This window comes from Caretta caretta, chromosome 3, assembly GCF_965140235.1.
Source record: "Caretta caretta isolate rCarCar2 chromosome 3, rCarCar1.hap1, whole genome shotgun sequence".
NCBI classification, from domain to species: domain Eukaryota; kingdom Metazoa; phylum Chordata; order Testudines; family Cheloniidae; genus Caretta; species Caretta caretta.
Window position 1 is genome coordinate 85,870,929 of NC_134208.1, and position 19,770 is coordinate 85,890,698.

Here is a 19,770-nt window from a genome sequence, read left to right on the forward strand (position 1 = left end):
GGAATGCTGATTCTGGGCCTGGGAAACAAGCACAGACTGGTGGGACCGTATAGTATTGCGGGTCTGGGACAATTCCCAGTGGCTGAGAAACTTTTGCACGCGTAAGGGCACTTTCATAGAACTTTGTGACTTGCTTTCCCCTGCCCTGAAGCACGAGAATACCAAGATGAGAGCTGCCCTCACAGTTCACAAGAGAGTGGTGATAGCCCTCTGGAAGCTTGCAACGCTAGACAGCTACCGGTCAGTCGGGAATCAATTTGGAGTGGGTAAATCTACTGTGGGGGCTGCTGTGATCCAAGTAGACAATGCAATGCTGCTGCTATCAAGGATAGTGACAAGGAATGTGCAGGTCATAGTGGATGGCTTTGCTGCATTGGGATTCCCTAACTGTGGTGAGGCGATAGACAGAATGCATATCCCTATCTTGGGACTGGACCACCAAGGCAGCCAGTACATAGACTACAAGGGGTACTTTTCAATGGTGCTGCAAGCACTGGTGGACCACAAGGGACGTTTCACCGACATCAATGCGGGATGGCCGGGAAAGATACATGACGCTTGCATCTTCAGGAACTCTGGTCTGTTTGAACAGCTGCAGGAAGATACTTACTTCCCAGACCAGAAAATAACTGTTGGGGATGTTGAAATGCCTATAGTTATCCTTGGGGACCCAGCCTATCCCTTAATGCCATGGCTCATGAAGCCATACATAGGCAGCCTGGATAGTAGTCAGGAGCTGTTCAACTACAGGCTGAGCAAGTGCAGAATGGTGGTAGAATGTGCATTTGGATGTTTAAAAGCATGCTGGCGCAGTTTACTGGCTCGGTTAGACCTCAGCGAAACTAATATTCCCATTGTTATTGCTGCTTGCTGTGTGCTCCACACTATCTGTGAGAGTAACGGGGAGAAGTTTATGGTGGGCTGGGAGGTTGAGGCAAATCACCTGGCCACTGATTACATGCAGCCAGACATCAGGGAAATTAGAAGAGCACAGCAGGGCACGCTGCGCATCAGAGAAGCTTTGAAAACCAGTTTCATGACTGGCCAGGCTACAGTGTGACAGTTCTGTTTGTTTCTCCTTGATGAAAACCTGCCCCCTTGGTTCACTCTACTTCCCTATAAGCCAACCGCCCTCCCCCCCTTCGATCACCGCTTGCAGAGGCAATAAAGTCATTGTTGTTTCAAAATCATGCATTCTTTATTAATTCCACACACAAATAGGGGGATAACTCCCAAGGTAGCCTGGGAGGGTTGGGGGAGGAGGGAAGCACCGGGTGGGGTGGTGGATGAGGGGAGGAAGGAAGGATAAGGCCACACTGCACTTCAAAACTTATTGAATGCCAGCTTTCTGTTGCTTGGGTAGCCCTCTGGGGTGGAGTGGTTGGGTGCCCGGAGCCTCCCCCGCCTGCATTCTTGGGCGTCTGGGTGAGGAGGCTATGGAACTTGGGGAGAAGGGCAGGCGGTTACACAGAGGCTGCAGCGGCGGTCTGTGCACCTGCTGCCTTTCCTGCAGCTCCACCAGACGCCGGAGCATATCAGTTTGATCCCCCAGTAGCCTCAGCATTTTATTCTGCCTCCTCTCATTGCGCTGCCGCCACCTCTCATCTTGCTCGTCCCTCCTGTCCTCGCATTCATTTTCTGCTTTCCTGGACTTGGACATTGTTTGCCTCCATGCATTCTGCGGAGCTCTTTCAGTGCAGGAGGACTGCATGAGCTCAGAGAATATTTCATCGCGAGTGCTTTTTTTTCGCCTTCTTATCTGTGCTAGCCTCTGGGACGGAGATGATAGGGGGAGCGTTGAAACATTTGCAGCTGCGGGAGGAAAAAAAGGGAGAGTAGTATTTAAAAAGACACATTTTAGAGAACAATGGGTAGACTCTTTCATGGTGAACCAAGCTGTTAACATTACGTAGCACATATGCTTTTGATATAAGGTCACATTTTGCCTCTTATATTGAGGGCCTGCCAGTTTGGTGTGAGAGATCACACACGCAGGGCCGAGCAACAGAGTTCGGCTTGCAGGCAGCCATGGTAAGCCACTGTCTTTCGGCTTCTTCAACCTTCATAACATGTGGGAATGGTTTCAAACAGCAGCGCCCTTCTTTCCCATACCAAGCACCCGTTGGGTTGGCCATTTAAAAGAAGGGGCTGTACTGGCCAAGAATGCATCCCCAGTCTTTAGGGCAAATTAATCATTAAACATGCTTGCTTTTAAACCATGTATTATATTTACAAAGGTACACTCACCAGAGGTACCTTCTCTGGCTTCATGGTCCAGGAGCCCACCTTGGGAGGTTTGGGAGGGTATTGGCTCCAAGGTGATAAACAGTTCCTGGAAGTCGGGGAGAATGGTTTCTCCGCTTGCCTGCTGTGTGCTATCCTCCTCCTCATCTTCCTCGTCCCCAAAATCCTCATGCCTGTTGCGTGAGACTCCCTCCCTTGCAGGTGTCCATGGACAGGGGTGGGGTAGTAGTAAGGAAGCTCCCTAGACTTCCATGCATCTAGCTCATCATAGAAGCGGCCGTTTGCCTCTTTGATTTTTTGGTAGGCTTGCCTGAGCTCCTTAATTTTCACGTGGCACTGCTGCGGGTCCCCATTGTAGCCTCTGTCCATCATGCCCTTGGAGATTTTGGCAAATATATTGGCATTTTGTCTTTTGGAATGGAGTTCTGATAGCACGGATTCATCTCCCCATACAGTGATCAGATCCAGTACGTCCCGTTCGGTCCATGCTGGAGTTCTTTTGCGATTCTGGGACTGCATGGTCACCTGTGCTGATGAGCTCGCCACGCTGGCCAAACAGGAAATGAAATTCAAAGGTTCCAGGGGCTTTTCCTGCGTACCTGGCTAGTGCATCTGAATTGAAAGTGCTGTCCAGAGTGGTCACAATGGAGCACTCTGGGATAGCTCCCGGAGGCCAATACCGTCAAATTACATCCACACTACCCCAAATTCAACCTGGGGATGTCGATTTCAGCTAATCCCCTCATCGGGGAGAAGTACAGAAATCGATTTTAAGAGCCCTTTAGGTCGACAAAAATGGCTTCATCATGTGGACGAGTGCAGGGTTAAATCGATCTAACACTGCTAAATTCGACCTAAACTTGTAGTGTAGACCAGGACTAAGACATTGCTTATCCTCAGAACCATTTTGTCTCTCTGGCATATTATAACACATCTTGTGCCTCCACTCCAAGTGATGTACATGAATGCTACAGTCTGCTTGGATTAGCATTCAGTAAAGCTAAATTAATGTTATAATCCAAACAATTTCACTTTGTACCATGTAAATGTCCATATGGACAGAGGTAACTTGAAATGGTTCAACTAGTCCTCCCACTAGCGTCCCACAGTACATGGACAGCCTTTTGAAGACAACCAAAATTTGCTGCTTCTGAGAGCTTTGCCAGGAACCAACTGAAATGGTTTTGAACCCTAGTCTTAATACTGACACAAAGGCAATTCAGAAGACTCATCACTAGTGCAGACATAACAAAATATTTGTGACTAAACTAGAGCAATATAACTAGTTAAAAAAGGAATAGCTCACTTCTCTATCCTGAAAAGACCACTGATCTAAAAACTTAAATTTTATTCAATTTATTTTCCCCTACAAAGAAATTCAGTGAAATTTAGAACTAAATCCACTATATCTAGTTACATTATACAGAGCAAAGAAAAAATAAGCCTTGAACCAAGTTCATGGCATTTATAAAGGCTACAAAATAAGTGTTTTGATTATACAATAGTTCTTAAGATTTGTTGAAGGGGGAACTCTATATCCTAGTAAAGACAGGGAAAAAGTTGGTAAAATACAGGTAGGAGGTACTGAGGAACAATCAAATTTTAAAAAGTCCTATTTAAGTATAACACATGAAGGCAAGCAACCAAATACTGAAAAGTAGCACAAGTGCTTATGTACAAAACACTCAAAGTATGTGTAAATATGCAGTTGTTGTAGCCGGGTTGGTCACAGGATATTAGATAGACAAGGTAAGTGACGTAATATCTTTTACTGGACCAACTTCTGCTGATGAGAGACACAAACTTTCAAGCTTACACAGAGCTCTTCTTCAGCTCTGTGTAATTTACCTGTGCATGAACACTTTTAACACAGCAGTCACTCTATTTCTGACCTATCAGTCCTCATCCTCAAAGGAAACCTGCACAACACATTCAAAAGACAAGCCTAAGAGCCTAAATTCATAACTCTGGTAGACACTGAAAATCATGAACTGAAGAGACACACTGGATTTATGGCTTAGTCTCTAAGGTGCCACAAGTCCTCCTTTTCTTTTTATAATAAATTGGTAACCCGCTAATCACCTCTTTTTGTCCTATGACTGCAGAGTGTTAATGGGCCACTCTATCTAGAATGGTCCTTAGAATATATACTAACTACTTATGCTAACCAGTCTGTTCCAACTTGCGTTTAGCTCTGATGCTCAGCATTCCTTTCCCAGACCTGAAGAAGAGCTCTGTGTGGCTAGAAAGCTTGTCTCTCTTACCAACTGAAGTTGATCCAATAAAACAGTATTACCTCACCCACCTTATCTCACCCTGGCTAAACAGCAGAGTAAAAGAGGAAGTTAGAGGCGAAAAAGCATCCTATAAAAATTGGAAGTCAAATTCTTGTAAGGAGCATAAACGCTGGCAAGTCAAGTGTAAAAGTCTAATTAGATAGACCAAAAAAAAGAATTTGAAGAGCAATTAGCAAGAGAACCACACAGCATTTTTTTTTAAGTACATCAGAAGAAGGAACCCTGCCAAACAGTCAGTGGGCCCACTGCAATTCAAGTGCTAAAGGACTCCAGGAAGACAAGGCCATTGCAGAGAAGCTAACTGAATTCTATGCATCAGTCTATGCATCAGTCTAAACCCAAGCCATTCTTTTTAGGTGACAAATCTGAGGAACTGTCCCAGAATGATATGCCAATAGAAGTGGTTTTGGAACAAACTGATAAATTAAACAGTAGTAAATCACCAGAATCTGATGGTACTGTATTCACCCAAGAGTTCTGAAGGAATTCAAATAGGAAAGTGCAGAACTACTAACTGTTGTATGTAACATAGCACTTAAATCAGCCTATACACCAGATGATTGGCTAATGTAATGCTAATTTTAAGAGCGTTCCAGAGGCGATACTGGCAATTACAGGCCAGTAATCTTAACTTCAGTACAAGGCAAATTGGTTGAAACTACAATAAAGAACAAAATTATGAGACACATAGATTACCATGATATGTTGGGGAAGAATCAAACACGGCTTTTATAAAGGAAAATCATGCCTCACCAATCTATTAGCATTCTCTGAGGGAGTCAACAAGCATGTGCACAACGGTGACCTAGTGGATATAATGTACGGGGACTTTCAGAAAGCCTTTGACAAGGTTCCCTCTTCAATGCTTCTAAAGCAAAGTAAGGAGTCACAGGATAAGAGGGAAGGGTCACTCACAGATCAGTAATTAGTTAAAATTCAGGAAATGAGGGTAGGAATAAATGGTCAGTTTTCACACTGAAGAGAGGTAAACAGAGGGATCCCCCAAGGATTTCTACAGGGACATGAGCTGTTCAACATACTCATAAATTATCTGAAAAATGGGTGAACAGAGAGGTGGCAAAATTTACAGACTATAAAAAATTATTCAGTTAAGTCCAAATCTGACTGTGAAGCATTACAAAGGGATCTCACAAAACTGGGTAACTGGGCGACAAATTGACAGATGAAATTCAGTATTAGTAAGTGCAAAGTAATGCACATTGGAAAAAATAATCCCAACTATACTTACAAAATGATGGGGTCTAAATCAGTTGTTATCACTCAGGCAAGATCTTGGAATCATTATGAATAGTTCCCTGCAAAAATCTACTCAATAAGCAGCAGCAGTCTAAAAAAGGTAACAGAATGTTAGGAACCATTAGGAAAGGGACAGATAAAACAGAAAATATTATAATGACACTATATAAACCCATAGTATGCCCACACCTTGAATACTCCATGCAGTTCTGTTCACCTTATCTCAAAAAAAATTCATTATAATTGGAAAAGGTGCAGAGAAGGGCAATGAAAATGATTAGGAGTATGGAACAGCTTCCATGAAGAGAGATTAAAAAGACAGACTGTTCATAGAAAAAAGACTATTAAGAGGGGATATGATAGAGGTCTCTAAAATTATTAACAGTATGGAGAAAGTGAATAGGGAAGTGTTATTTACCCCTTGACATAACACAAGAACTAGAGCAGTGGTTCTCAAACTTTTGTACTGGTGACCCATTTCACATAGCAAGCCTCTGAGTGTGACCCCCTCCTTATAAATTAAAAACACTTTTTAATATATTTAACACTATTATAAATGCTGGAGGCAAAGCGGGGTTTGGGTTGGAGGCTGACAGCTCGTGACCCCCATTTAATAACCTACCCCCAGTTTGAGAACCCCTGCCCTAGAGCTTTAGAGGTTACCTGCTAAAAATGATAGGCAGCAGGTTTAAAGCAAACATATGGAAGCACTTCTTCGCACAATGCACAGTCTACCAGCAGAACTCATCAACAAGGGATGTTGTAAAGGCCAAAAAAAATATAACTGGGTTCAAGAAAGTATTAGATAATTTAATGGAAAATAGGTCCATCAATGGTTATTAGCCAAGATGGTCAGGAATGCAATCCCATGCTCTGGGTTTCTCGAAACCTCTGACTGCTAGAAGCTAGGACTGGATGGCAGGGGATGGATCACTTGAAATTGCCGTGTTCTGTTCATTTCCTCTGAAGCATCTGGCACTAGCTGCTGTGAGAGACAGGATACTGGACTAGAGGACCATTGGTCTGGCCAAGTATGGCTGTTCTTATGATCGCCAACAGAATCTAAATTACAATGTGAATACAATAAGCTTGAATGAACTATGGAGTCCTGCTTCAGCTGATGTTGTCCAAAAGTTGAAAGATGGGATACAATCACCACCACTAAGCCCTGGTCTACACTAGGACTTTAGGTCGAATTTAGCAGCGTTAAATCGATTTAAACCTGCACCCGTCCACACAATGAAGCCCTTTATTTCGACTTAAAGGGCTCTTAAAATCGATTTCCTTACTCCACCCCTGACAAGTGGATTAGCGCTTAAATCGACGTTGCCGGCTCGAATTTGGGGTACTGTGGACACAATTCGATGGTATTGGCCTCCGGGAGCTATCCCAGAGTGCTCCATTCTGACCGCTCTGGAGAGCGCTCTCAACTCAGATGCACTGGCCAGGTAGACAGGAAAAGAACCGCGAACTTTTGAATCTCATTTCCTGTTTGGCCAGCGTGGCAAGCTGCAGGTGACCATGCAGAGCTCATCAGCAGAGGTGACCATGATGGAGTCCCAGAATCGCAAAAGAGCTCCAGCATGGACTGAACGGGAGGTACGGGATCTGATCGCTGTTTGGGGAGAGGAATCCGTGCTATCAGAACTCCGTTCCAGTTTTCGAAATGCCAAAACCTTTCTGAAAATCTCCCAGGGCATGAAGGACAGAGGCCATAACAGGGACCCGAAGCAGTGCCGCGTGAAACTGAAGGAGCTGAGGCAAGCCTACCAGAAAACCAGAGAGGCGAACAGCCGCTCTGGGTCAGAGCCCCAAACATGCCGCTTCTATGATGAGCTGCATGCCATTTTAGGGGGTTCAGCCACCACTACCCCAGCCGTGTTGTTTGACTCCTTCAATGGAGATGGAGGCAATACAGAAGTAGGTTTTGGGGACGAAGAAGATGATGAGGAGGAGGTTGTAGATAGCTCACAGCAAGGAAGCGGAGAAACCGGTTTTCCCGACAGCCAGGAACTGTTTCTCACCCTAGACCTGGAGCCAGTACCCCCCGAACCCACCCAAGGCTGCCTCCTGGACTCAGCAGGCGGAGAAGGGACCTCTGGTGAGTGTACCTTTTAAAATGCTATACATGGTTTAAAAGCAAGCATGTGAAAGGATTACTTTGCCCTGGCATTTGCGGTTCTGCCTTTGCAAAAGGTTTCTGGGGAGGGCAGCCTTATTTCGTCCTTCATGGTAGGACACTTTACCACTCCAGGCCAGCAACACGTACTGGGGAATCACTGTAGAACAAAGCATTGCAGTGTATGTTTGCTGGCATTCAACCAAAATCACGCGGTGGGAGGAGGCAAAATGCGACCTTGTAACGAAAGCACATGTGCTATGTATGTAATGTTAACAGCAAGGTTTACCCTGAAAGAGTGTAGCCACTGTTTTATAAAATGTGTCTTTTTAAATACCGCTGTCCCTTTTTTTTCTCCACCAGCTGCATGTGTTTCAATGATCACAGGATCTTCTCCTTCCCAGAGGCTAGTGAAGCTTAGAAAGAAAAAAAAACGCACTCGCGATGAAATGTTCTCCGAGCTCATGCTGTCCTCCCACACTGACAGAGCACAGACGAATGCGTGGAGGCAAATAATGTCAGAGTGCAGGAAAGCACAAAATGACCGGGAGGAGAGGTGGAGGGCTGAAGAGAGTAAGTGGCGGGCTGAAGAGAGTAAGTGGTGGGCTGAAGACAGGGCTGAAGCTCAAAGGTGGCGGCAGCGTGATGAGAGGAGGCAGGATTCAATGCTGAGGCTGCTGCAGGACCAAACCAGTATGCTCCAGTGTATGGTTGAGCTGCAGCAAAGGCAGCTGGAGCACAGACTGCCACTGCAGCCCCTCTGTAACCAACCGCCCTCCTCCCCAAGTTCCATAGCCTCCACACCCAGACGCCCAAGAACGCGGTGGGGAGGCCTCCGGCCAACCAGCCACTCCCCCACAGAGGATTGCCCAAAAAAAAGAAGGCTGTCATTCAATAAATTTTAAAGTTGTAAACTTTTAAAGTGCTGTGCTTAAAGTGCTGTGTGGCATTTTCCTTCCCTCCTCCACCACCCCTCCTGGGATACCTTGGTAGTCATCCCCCTATTTGTGTGATGAATGAATAACGAATGCATGCCTGTGAAGCAGCAATGACTTTATTGGCTCTGCAAGCAATGATTAAAGGGAGGAGGGGAGGGTGGTTAGCTTACAGGGAAGTAGAGTGAACCAAGGGGTGGGGGGGTTCATCAAGGAGAAACAAACAGAACTTTCACACCGTAGCCTGGCCAGTCATGAAACTGGTTTTCAAAGCTTCTCTGATGCGTACCGCGCCCTCCTGTGCTCTTCTAACCGCCCTGGTGTCTGGCTGCGCGTAACCAGCAGCCAGGCGATTTGCCTCAACCTCCCACCCCGCCATAAACGTCTCCCCCTTACTCTCACAGATATTGTGGAGCACACAGCAAGCAGTAATAACAGTGGGAATATTGGTTTCGCTGAGGTCTAAGCGAGTCAATAAACTGCGCCAGCGCGCCTTTAAACGTCCAAATGCACATTCTACCACCATTCTGCACTTGCTCAGCCTGTAGTTGAACAGCTCCTGACCACTGTCCAGGCTGCCTGTGTACGGCTTCATGAGCCATGGCATTAAGGGGTAGGCTGGGTCCCCAAGGATACATATAGGCATTTCCACATCCCCAACAGTTATTTTCTGGTCTGGGAATAAAGTCCCTTCCTGCAGCTTTTGAAACAGACCAGAGTTCCTGAAGATGCGAGCATCATGCACCTTTCCCGGCCATCCCACGTTGATGTTGGTGAAACGTCCCTTGTGATCCACCAGAGCTTGCAGCACTATCGAAAAGTACCCCTTGCGGTTTATGTACTCGGCGGCTTGGTGCTCCGGTGCCAAGATAGGGATATGGGTTCCATCTATAGCCCCACCACAGTTAGGGAATCCCATTGCAGCAAAGCCATCCACTATGACCTGCACATTTCCCAGGGTCACTACCCTTGATATCAGCAGATCTTTGATTGCGTGGGCTACTTGCATCACAGCAGCCCCCACAGTAGATTTGCCCACTCCAAATTGATTCCCAACTGACCGGTAGCTGTCTGGCGTTGCAAGCTTCCACAGGGCTATCGCCACTCGCTTCTCAACTGTGAGGGCTGCTCTCATCTTGGTATTCATGCGCTTCAGGACAGGGGAAAGCAAGTCACAAAGTTCCATGAAAGTGCCCTTACGCATGCGAAAGTTTCGTAGCCACTGGGAATCGTCCCAGACCTGCAACACTATGCGGTCCCACCAGTCTGTGCTTGTTTCCCGAGCCCAGAATCGGCGTTCCACAGCATGAACCTGCCCCATTAGCACCATGATGCATGCATTGTCAGGGCCCATGCTTTCAGAGAAATCTGTGTCCATGTCCTGATCACTCACGGGACCGCGCTGACGTCGCCTCCTCGCCCGGTATCGCGTTGCCATGTTCTGGTGCTGCATATACTGCTGAATAATGCGTGTGGTGGTTAATGTGCTCCTAATTGCCAAAGTGAGCTGAGCGGGCTCCATGCTTGCCGTGGTATGGCGTCCGCACAGAAAAAAGGCGCGGAACGAATGTCTGCCGTTGCTCTGACGGAGGGAGGGGCGACTGACGACACGGCTTACAGGGTTGGCTTCAGGGAGCTAAAATCAACAAAGGGGGTGCCTGTACATCAAGGAGTATTTCAGGCAGGACTGCACGGAGGGTTCCAATAAGAAATGGTGCACCTAAGTTATCGTTGTTATTGGAACAAGGAGGTTAGCCTGGCCTCTGATTGATACATGGCTAGATTTACCTCGCTGCACCTTCTCTGTGAGTGACTGCAGTGTGACCTAGAGGAATGAGTCCCCTAGACAGGGGAGGAGGCAAATGAGTACAAAACAAATCTGGTCTATTTCTTGTTTTGACCCACTCCATCTATCTTTTACATCTTTGGCTGGCAGCAGACGGTGCAGAAGGACTGCATGCCATCCACATCTCATGGCTGCTCGGCAGAAGATGGTACAGTACGCCTGCTAGCCATCCCCATCTCTTGCCTGCCTGGCAGAAGATGGTGCAATACGACTGCTAGCAATCCTCATCTCTTGCCTGCCTGGCAGAAGATGGTACAGTACGACTGCTAGCAGTCCGTATCGCCTGCCTGCTCACCATAAGACGGTTCAATAGGACTGACTGCAGGACTAAAGAGAATGACCTGGTCAAGTCACTCCAAATGTAGTCCCTGCGCCCATGTCTGCCCAGGCGCTCCCAGCCGACGCGGCCAGGAGCACCTCGGACACGATGAGGACGACTACCAGTCGTATTGCACCGTCTGCTGCCAGAAGGCAAGGGGTTGCTGCTACTGTGCAGCAAAGCCGTACCGCGTCTGCCAGCACCCAGGAGACATAGGGTGACGGTTACCTGAGCGGGCTCCATGCTTGCTGTGGTATGGCGTCTGCACAGGTAACTCAGGAAAAAAGGCGCGAAATGATTGTCTGCCCTTGCTTTCACGGGGGGAGGGAGGGAACGGGAGGCTGACGATATGTACCCAGAACCACCCGCGACAATGTTTTAGCCCCATCAGGCATTGGGATCTCAACCCAGAATTCCAATGGGCAGCGGAGACTGCGGGAACTGTGGGATAGCTACCCACAGTGCAACGCTCCGGAAGTCGACTCTAGCCTCGGTACTGTGGAAGCGCTCCGCCGAGTTAATGCACTTAATGCACTTAGAGCATTTTCTGTGGGGACACACACACTCGAATTTATAAAACCGATTTCTAAAAAACCGACTTCTATAAATTCGACCTTATTCCGTAGTGTAGACATACCCTAACTCTAGGAATCATTACCTATTTGACACAATCAGTGATATGAGTCCTTTCCTTTCTATGGACAGGGAACATAAATAGAGGTAACGGAAGAAAGGCAAGGCACAAAAACGATTTGCCAAGTCCTAACAAGGGACTGATAAACTGATCCATAATCTCTCTGGAGAAAGATAGTGGTCTTTGCATTTCTCCTAGACAGAAAAAGGCAGCCTCTAGATCACAAAGCTAATCTGATATCCTCCCATCTTGTGCAATGTCTTCTGTATATAATGGTTCTGAACCTGTGGACAGCTGAATCACCTCTTAATACAGTGATAAATTCCTGGAACCTCAAGTTTAGCTCAGGTATAATATGGTCAAACAGAAAAAAGATGGGTTGTCAGCTATCCTGAACACTCAGCCAATCAGGTTGTTTGCACCACATGTGCCTTTCCTATATGCAACCTCATTGAATAGAGCCACATATGAAGATGAGCCCCAAATATTTGGAGACTAGCATCCATCCTGATCATTCCTCTGAAATTTGTATTATGGATGCCAAAAGAACTATCCACACAGTAGTCTTAATATGGCCTCATACATCTGAATCCTTTAGACTCACCTATTTAATGTTGAGCTTTTCAAGAGAAATGTGTAGTCTTCCCACTTGCAATACAAATATCAGAAAGGAAGTTACTGAGCTCTTATACTATAACCTAGGTTTAAATTTGAGGACTAATTTCCTTTTCTTACATAGACACTCACTCCCTCTGAATTCACTCTCTCCATTGCCACCTATAGAGACGTCTCTACCAGTCCAATCTCTCTTCTGTAGGACTTCATAGGTTTGTATAAGCAAACCCTGTACTGCAGGTTTTGAAGTACATTTTTGGCTGAATTTGTGAGGCCATACATTCAATTTGATGGAATCTTTGTCTGTCACACAGTAGCTTTGAACACTTTGTCCAATCAATTCCAAAATTTCAGGGAATATTCACATCAGTAGTCTATCGATTTGGAGGATAATAATATTGAAAAAGGGAAAACAAGACACACTCTCAGCCACAGTCACCTGTTGTGGCAACCCATTAATACCTTCCCTCAGAACAATATCCCCTTCACCCTCCCAATAGAATTTAACATGTTCACACCCTGATCTCTGAATGATTAAAAGAGAAATAATTGCTCTCCCCTGCTTGGAGCTGTGGGGTGGATGCACAGCCCCCTTGGGCAGTCAGAGGAAGAGGACAGAGAAGGAGATTACTTTCATTCCTTCCTCATATCTTGCCTCCTGGAAGCCTGCTCCAGTTGGGCAAGGGAAGGCATCAGCCACCCACACCACCATTCAATAAGGAAGGAAGAGAAGGTTAGGTATCCTTTAGAGGGATGTGGGAAGAGAGATACAGACCCCTAGTATGATGGGGCAAATGGCGGACAGGTAAGACAATCCCTAGTATGGTGGGGAGAATGGGCAACCCTGGTGGGTGGGGGATGGGTTAGGAAGGGGGAAGAGAGCCCCTGGTTTGGTGGGCAGAATGGGCCACCCTGCTGTAGTGGGAGGAGGGAATCAGGGGGCACACATAACTCTTCAGTCTGTAAGGGAGACTGAAGAGTTACAGAGAGTCCCTGAAACAGAGAGGCTTGGGAGAGTGTCACATAAGGAGCTTGTGGGGTGGAATGCATGAATACAAGGAGCCCCTGGTGTGTGCACTGAGCTTGACCCACAGAAGTTATGAAGTGTGCCCCACAGTCCCCCCTTTAGTCTATCTTATTTGATAAAAGGAAGAGTACTTTTTTCTGTTTCAGCTACCTCATCCATCATCTTCCCTAAGGTTACTCAGTGTTTGCCAACCTTGAATTTTACTGAGGCCAGCAGTAGTTTGCCATGCCATCTCAGCCACAGGAGTTTTACTATGGAATTTGTGAGAAATGTTCTGGAGATGAATAAGTCATCTGCTGAGGCAGCCAAAATAAAAAAAGCAAAAGCCACACTTATTTACTGTAGAATTAAAATCCTTATGTAATAGTTGTGTCATTTTTCTAGGTTGTCTTGAGCTCTTGAACCAAGTTAGACCATTTCAAAAAAAGAAAAAGCAAGACTATGATGCTGACATATCTCCATGTCAGCATACAGAAGTTATTAAATAGACACTAGTATGGCCATATAGCCTCATAGAGAAGGAAAAGTTACACATGTGAGAACTGAACCCTCCCCCACAAAATATTAACACAATTTAAAACTAACAGAGTAAAAATGCAGAGATGATAAAAGTCTCACTGTTGTCAGAAGACTGACTGTATGCTAATTAAACACATTCTAGCACTGATATTAGAAAACAACTGTTATTCCCGCAAAGGCAGAAATTCCAGCAGGCAGGTCATGGGGTAGATTATTTTAATTGTAATTGGACAGCACTGCAACTACCTATAATCTCCACAGTGAACTACCTTAATTTACTAGTGACAGGCACTTTAAAGAACAGTACTTTTAGCTGCTAAACCTCCTTAGACTACACAAAATTACCATGTATATTATGCTAAACAGAAGTCAGTGGCCTCTTCAATTCCTGACCACCATGAGCTTCTATTGTCACATGATACTGTGTGTGTTTGAACAGCTTATTTTTGTGTTAGCATGCTAGAGTATAAAAAGCCAGAGGCATACATCTTATATTTGTAAGCACTGACCATGATGTCAGCATTCAAATATATTAGATCAAGCAAGTGCATCTCTTTTACAGTGATGCAGCAGGCATTGCATTACAAAATGTTATTCCCCTAACAAGTACTTTAACCCTAATGCACAGTTATTTTCAGTCTCAAAAAACATCTAATGGCCAAACTCTACCTTCAGATACAGACACGCAATTCCTATTATTATTAGGACTCCTACTGACATCACTAGGAGATGCATACACATATCTAAGAGCAGAATTTGTGTTCAAAATTATGTAATTCTTGTACTAATGCTTCTATTTTTCAGAGATCTGCAGCAGATACAATGAAAGAAATCATTAATGCAAAATGGAAAAGTAGTCTTAAGACAACTTTCTATACGTAGGAGACCGCAGAGTGTAACAAGACTACAGTGCATTTTCAGACATAAAACAAAAGTAGGTTACCATTATGCTGACATACAACACATTAGTGACCTTTTTATAGTTGCAACTAGAGTCTCTTTTGGAACCTTAAATATTTTTTTTTATTTAATTGAAATAGTTTTTAAAACAATACTTTTGTTTTTTAACCCTGGCAAATAAAGTAAGACAGACAAAATTATACTGAAAAAAATGTATATTATATCCTTTCCACAGATCTGACATTTACAAGTTGTTGTTTTTTTAATATATTTACAAAACATTAATTTTAGTGGAAGCCTATATTGGAATAAACCTTCAAATTTACATACGTAAAGTGAAAAATTTATACTTTAAGCCTTTGATTGTGTTGCTTACAGAGTAAGACATATATTATCCATTGCATAACAAGTATAAGAAGATATTTTCTTTTGTTTATGTCCACTTACTGCAATCTCTCTACAGGCCGACATCGATATCCCTGTACCTTCAATTTGCTTCAGTGCGTACTCCTTTTCATCTTTTCTGTGCACAAAAAACAAAAAAGAGGAATATTTTATAGACTACATTTATATTCACTTAAAGTGATAAATGCAAGTACATTACACTGATTTGTCTTCTTAAACTAGATCAAGATACTAAAACACTAACTTCTTATAACATGAATTACAGCAGAATGAAGATCAAAAGGAATCAAACCATCTTTAACCACTGTCACAATCATCAAAACTAAAAAACTGAAAATTGTAATAAGAAAAAGTTGTCAATCTGTACATATCTACATCTCTTGAAACCATAAAACATAAAGAAACTCCATGGGCACTTTTCCCAGACCTCAACAGACTATCAAACAAAAATATATACACACAAACACATGGTATTGGCAAGATTCTCTTAAGAAGATCTAGCAACCATCAAATGGCTCAAATCCAAATAAAATTGGAATAGTCTACTTCTAACCTTAAAACTTTTTATGTTTTGAACATTTAATATATCACCAAAAATATATCAAATTCACAATGAGGGTTCTTAAAAGACAGATTTCCTTATTATACTGCAACGGATCCAGCAAAGTCTTTGCTGGGTCCTCATCACTGACAGTTTCAAACTTCATGTGCTCTGTATGGTTCAGTGCACCCTGCAGTGCAAAGTCCGAGAATCTGAGATGTTCCCACTAAATAGGCTATCATGCATTTAAACAACCACCATACAGTATACTTAATCAAAGGGTTGGCTAAGAAGAAATAGGGAAAACCCAGAAGGTTACCATCTCACCAAGTCTCACTCATGCTCCAACTTAACCTCCATATTGTCTGTAGTTAAGGTTACAATTAGCTTCCGTAATACTGCTTGTTTTTGCAATCCTATACCTTTGGATACAAAATTTGTTTGGCTTGAAAGTTGTCAGATTTATTCTTAAGAAAAAGGAGAATCTGAAAACTTGCACTGATTGGAAATTGAGTTTTGTCTAACTCGGTTTCACCCTAACTCAAAAGTGGATTATTATTACTCCTCCTCCAAACTAACCCTCTTGTTACATCTACAAACTTGTGTGCTAGTGAGGTTTGAAAATACATTGTAACAAAGCCAAAGTTCTTGATTTTTGTGGTGGGCAATTCAGGGGCAATCCTGCTCTATTTATTTCAACAAGAGACTTTGGTTTTGGTTGGTTGGTTTTTTTTACCATTGCCTTCAGCAGAAGTAAGGTTAAGCATCTTAATATGCATATGCCCTCTATTAGCAGCTTAGAAATAACAGAAGATCCTTCTATAAATTAAAGCTAACACTTTCCTTTAGTTTAAGCAGTAAAGGCCCAGTCCAATAGTTTTTGCAACAATTGGACTGGGGTTCTAATTGAGTTTATTATGGAAACACAGCAGCTTCTTCATATGAGGCCTGTAATTATGGTTCCATTCTAAGGGAGATAAAAAAAATCAGCCTTATAACTGCAAAAAACCTTCATTCTTTCTGAAGTTTAAAGTTGACTTACCAAGAACTACAATATATTTTGACATATAAATACTTTGAGATTACCAACTTCAGATGGGGGGCGGGAGGGCAGCAAAGTGTATGTTTATGTCCCCTAAATCGAATGAAAGACTACAAAGTTTGAAAACATGGGTAACTTTTGACTTGGGACTTGTGTAAGAGGCAGTTTTCAAAGGCAGGAATTAAAAATGTTTAAGAAATTGCCATTATTGAAAACAAGACCGGATTTTCTGTCAGTAAAGCTTTCTGCAACAGTCAACTACGCTTAACCCCTAATCATGCTAGATATTCCCTGAAGAACAAAAGAATGGCCATACTGGGTCAGACCAATGGTCCATCTAGCCCAGTATCCTGTGTTCTGACAGTGGTCAATGCCAGGTGCCCCAGATGGAATGAACAGAACAGGTAATCATCAAGTGATCCATCCCCTGTCGCCCATTCCCAGCTTCTGGCAAACAGAGGCTAGGGACACCATCCCTGCCTATCCTGGCTAATAGCCATTAATGAACCTATCCTCTGTGAACTTACCTAGTTCTTTTTTGAACCCTGTTATAGTCTTTGATTTCACAACATCCTCTGGCAAGGAGTTCCACGGGTTGACTGTGCGTTGTGGAAAAAATACTTCCTTATTTACTTTCTCCACACCAGTCATGATTTTATAGACCTCTATCGTATCCCCCCTTAGTCGTCTCTTTTCCAAGCTGAAAAGTCCTAGTCTTATTAATCTCTCCTCATATGGCAGCCGTTCCATAGCCCTAATAATTTCTGTTGCCAGCTACTGAGACTATTTCAGAACTGGACAAGGCTACTTTTAAGAAGAGTGAAAAGAAATTCCAGAATCTACTGAAGTAACTGACTCCATCTGTGTGTCCCCCACCCACCCAAAAAAACAAACAAACAAACAAACAAACAAACAGAAATCAGTCCCTTACCCAAGGGGGAATGTACACAGGTCCATTTTTCAGATGAGGTAGCTGAGGAACTGAATTTAAGTAGATTGTCAGAAGTTACATTGACAGAGCAAGAAGGGATTCCTTACTTTAGCGGTGGTAGATTTGTACTTTATTGCATACAAATTGCTTTGGAAAAAGAATAGGACTTGTGGCACCTTAGAGACTAACAAATTTATTTGAGCACAAGATGCATCCGATGAAGTGAGCTGTAGCTCACAAAAGCTTATGCTCAAATAAATTTGTTAGTCTCTAAGGTGCCACAAGTCCTCCCATTCTTTTTGCAAATACAGACTAACACGGCTGCTACTCCGAAACCTGTCAAATTGCTTTGGATATCAGTACTTAGTCAAGCCAAATGTAAAACAAGGTTAATAATAAATGCTTACCCATCTTTCTGAGCTACCTTGATAACTACAGATGAACTCTATGTGAAATGCAAAGCATTAACGCCTTTTTCAGATAGGGTAACTGAAGCCCAGACACATGAAGCTTGAGAGGCACTGTCTGTATCAAAGACCAGAGCTTTAGCCTTGATCAGTGATCAGAAACTTACATTTGCCATGATTTTTAAGCAACTTTTACCAGCATTTAAGAGTGAAGGTAGGCTGTATTACTTAGCTACCTTGTTAGGTGTACCTTGTTAGGCAAGAGACAAAGGTCTGTCCACAGGATTCATTATTAGCTTGTCCTGAAATGCTCACTTTTCTGTTTTAATAATCTGGTAGCCCATCCAGCTATTGAAAATGTTAGGACTGTCAAGAGATTTAAAAAAATAATCGCAATTAATCGTGTGATTAAAAAAATTAATTGTGATTAATCGCGCTGTTAAACAATAATATAATAATATTTATATAAATATTTTTGATCTTTTCCACATTTTCAAATATATTAATTTCAATTACAACACAGAATACCAAGTGTACAGTGATCACTTTATATTTATTTTTATTATAAATACTTGCCCTGTAAAAAATTTTCAATTCACTAAATACAAGTACTGTAGTGCAATCTCTTTATTATGAAAGTTGAACTTACAAATGTAGAGTTATGTACAAAAAAAACTGCATTCAAAAATAAAACAATTTAAAACTTTAGAGCCTACAAGTCCACTCAGTCTTACTTTTTGTTCAGCCAATCGCTCAGACAAACAAGTTTGTTTACATTTGCTGGAGATAATGCTGACGGCTTCTTGTTTACATCACCTGAAAGTGAGAACAGGTGTTTGCATGGCACTGTTGTAGCTGGCATCACAAGATATTTACATGCCAGATGTGATAAAGATTCATATGTCCCTTCATGCTTCAACCACCATTCCAGTGGACATGCATCCATGCTGATGACGGGTTCTGCTCAATAACAATCCAAAGCAATGCAGACCAATGCAAGTTCATTTTCATTATCTGAGTCAGATCCCACCAGCAGAAGGTTGATTTTCTTTTCTGGGGGTTCGGATTCTGTAGTTTCTGCATCGGAGTGTTGCTCTTTTAAGACTTCTGAAAGCTTGATCCACACCCTGTCCCGATCAGCTTTTGGAAGGCACTTCAGATTCTTAAACTTTGGGTAGAGTGCTGTAGCTATCTTGAGAAATCTCACATTGGTACCTTCTTTGCGTTCTGTCAAATCTGCTGTGAGTGTTTTTAAAACGAAAACATGCTGGGTCATCATCCGAGACTGCTATAACATGAAATACATGGCAAAATGCAGGAATAACAGAGCAGGAGACATACAATTCTTCCCCAAGGAGTTCAGTCACAAATTTAATTAACGCATTATTTTCTTAACAAGCATCATCAGCATGGAAGCATATCCTCCAGAATGGGGGCCAAAGCATGAAGGGGCATACAAATGTTTAGCATATCTGGCATGTAAATACCTTACAGTGCCGGCTATAAAAGGGCCATTTGAACGCTGTTCTCACTTTCAGGTGACATTGTAAATGAGAAGTGGGCAAGCATTATCACCCATAATTGTAAACAATTTGTTTGTCTCAGTGATTGGCTGAACAAGAAGTAAGACTGAGTGGACTTGTAGGCTCTAAAGTTTTATATTGTTTTGTTTTTGAGTAAAGTTATGTAACACAAAAACCCTACATTTGTAAGTTGCACTTCCATGATAAAG

At 43.2% G+C, this 19,770-nt stretch overlaps 1 protein-coding gene across 2 annotated transcripts in view; it reads right to left on the minus strand.

Moving 5' to 3' along the window:
- CDK19 (cyclin dependent kinase 19) overlaps positions 1–19,770 on the minus strand; it is a 225,451-nt gene that overhangs the window by 165,064 nt on the left and 40,617 nt on the right. For both annotated transcript variants that reach the window (XM_048844788.2, XM_048844790.2), the window contains one exon: positions 15,160–15,235. In XM_048844788.2, coding sequence (XP_048700745.2) covers positions 15,160–15,235 — 76 coding nt within the window. The remainder of the gene's footprint in view (positions 1–15,159; positions 15,236–19,770) is intronic.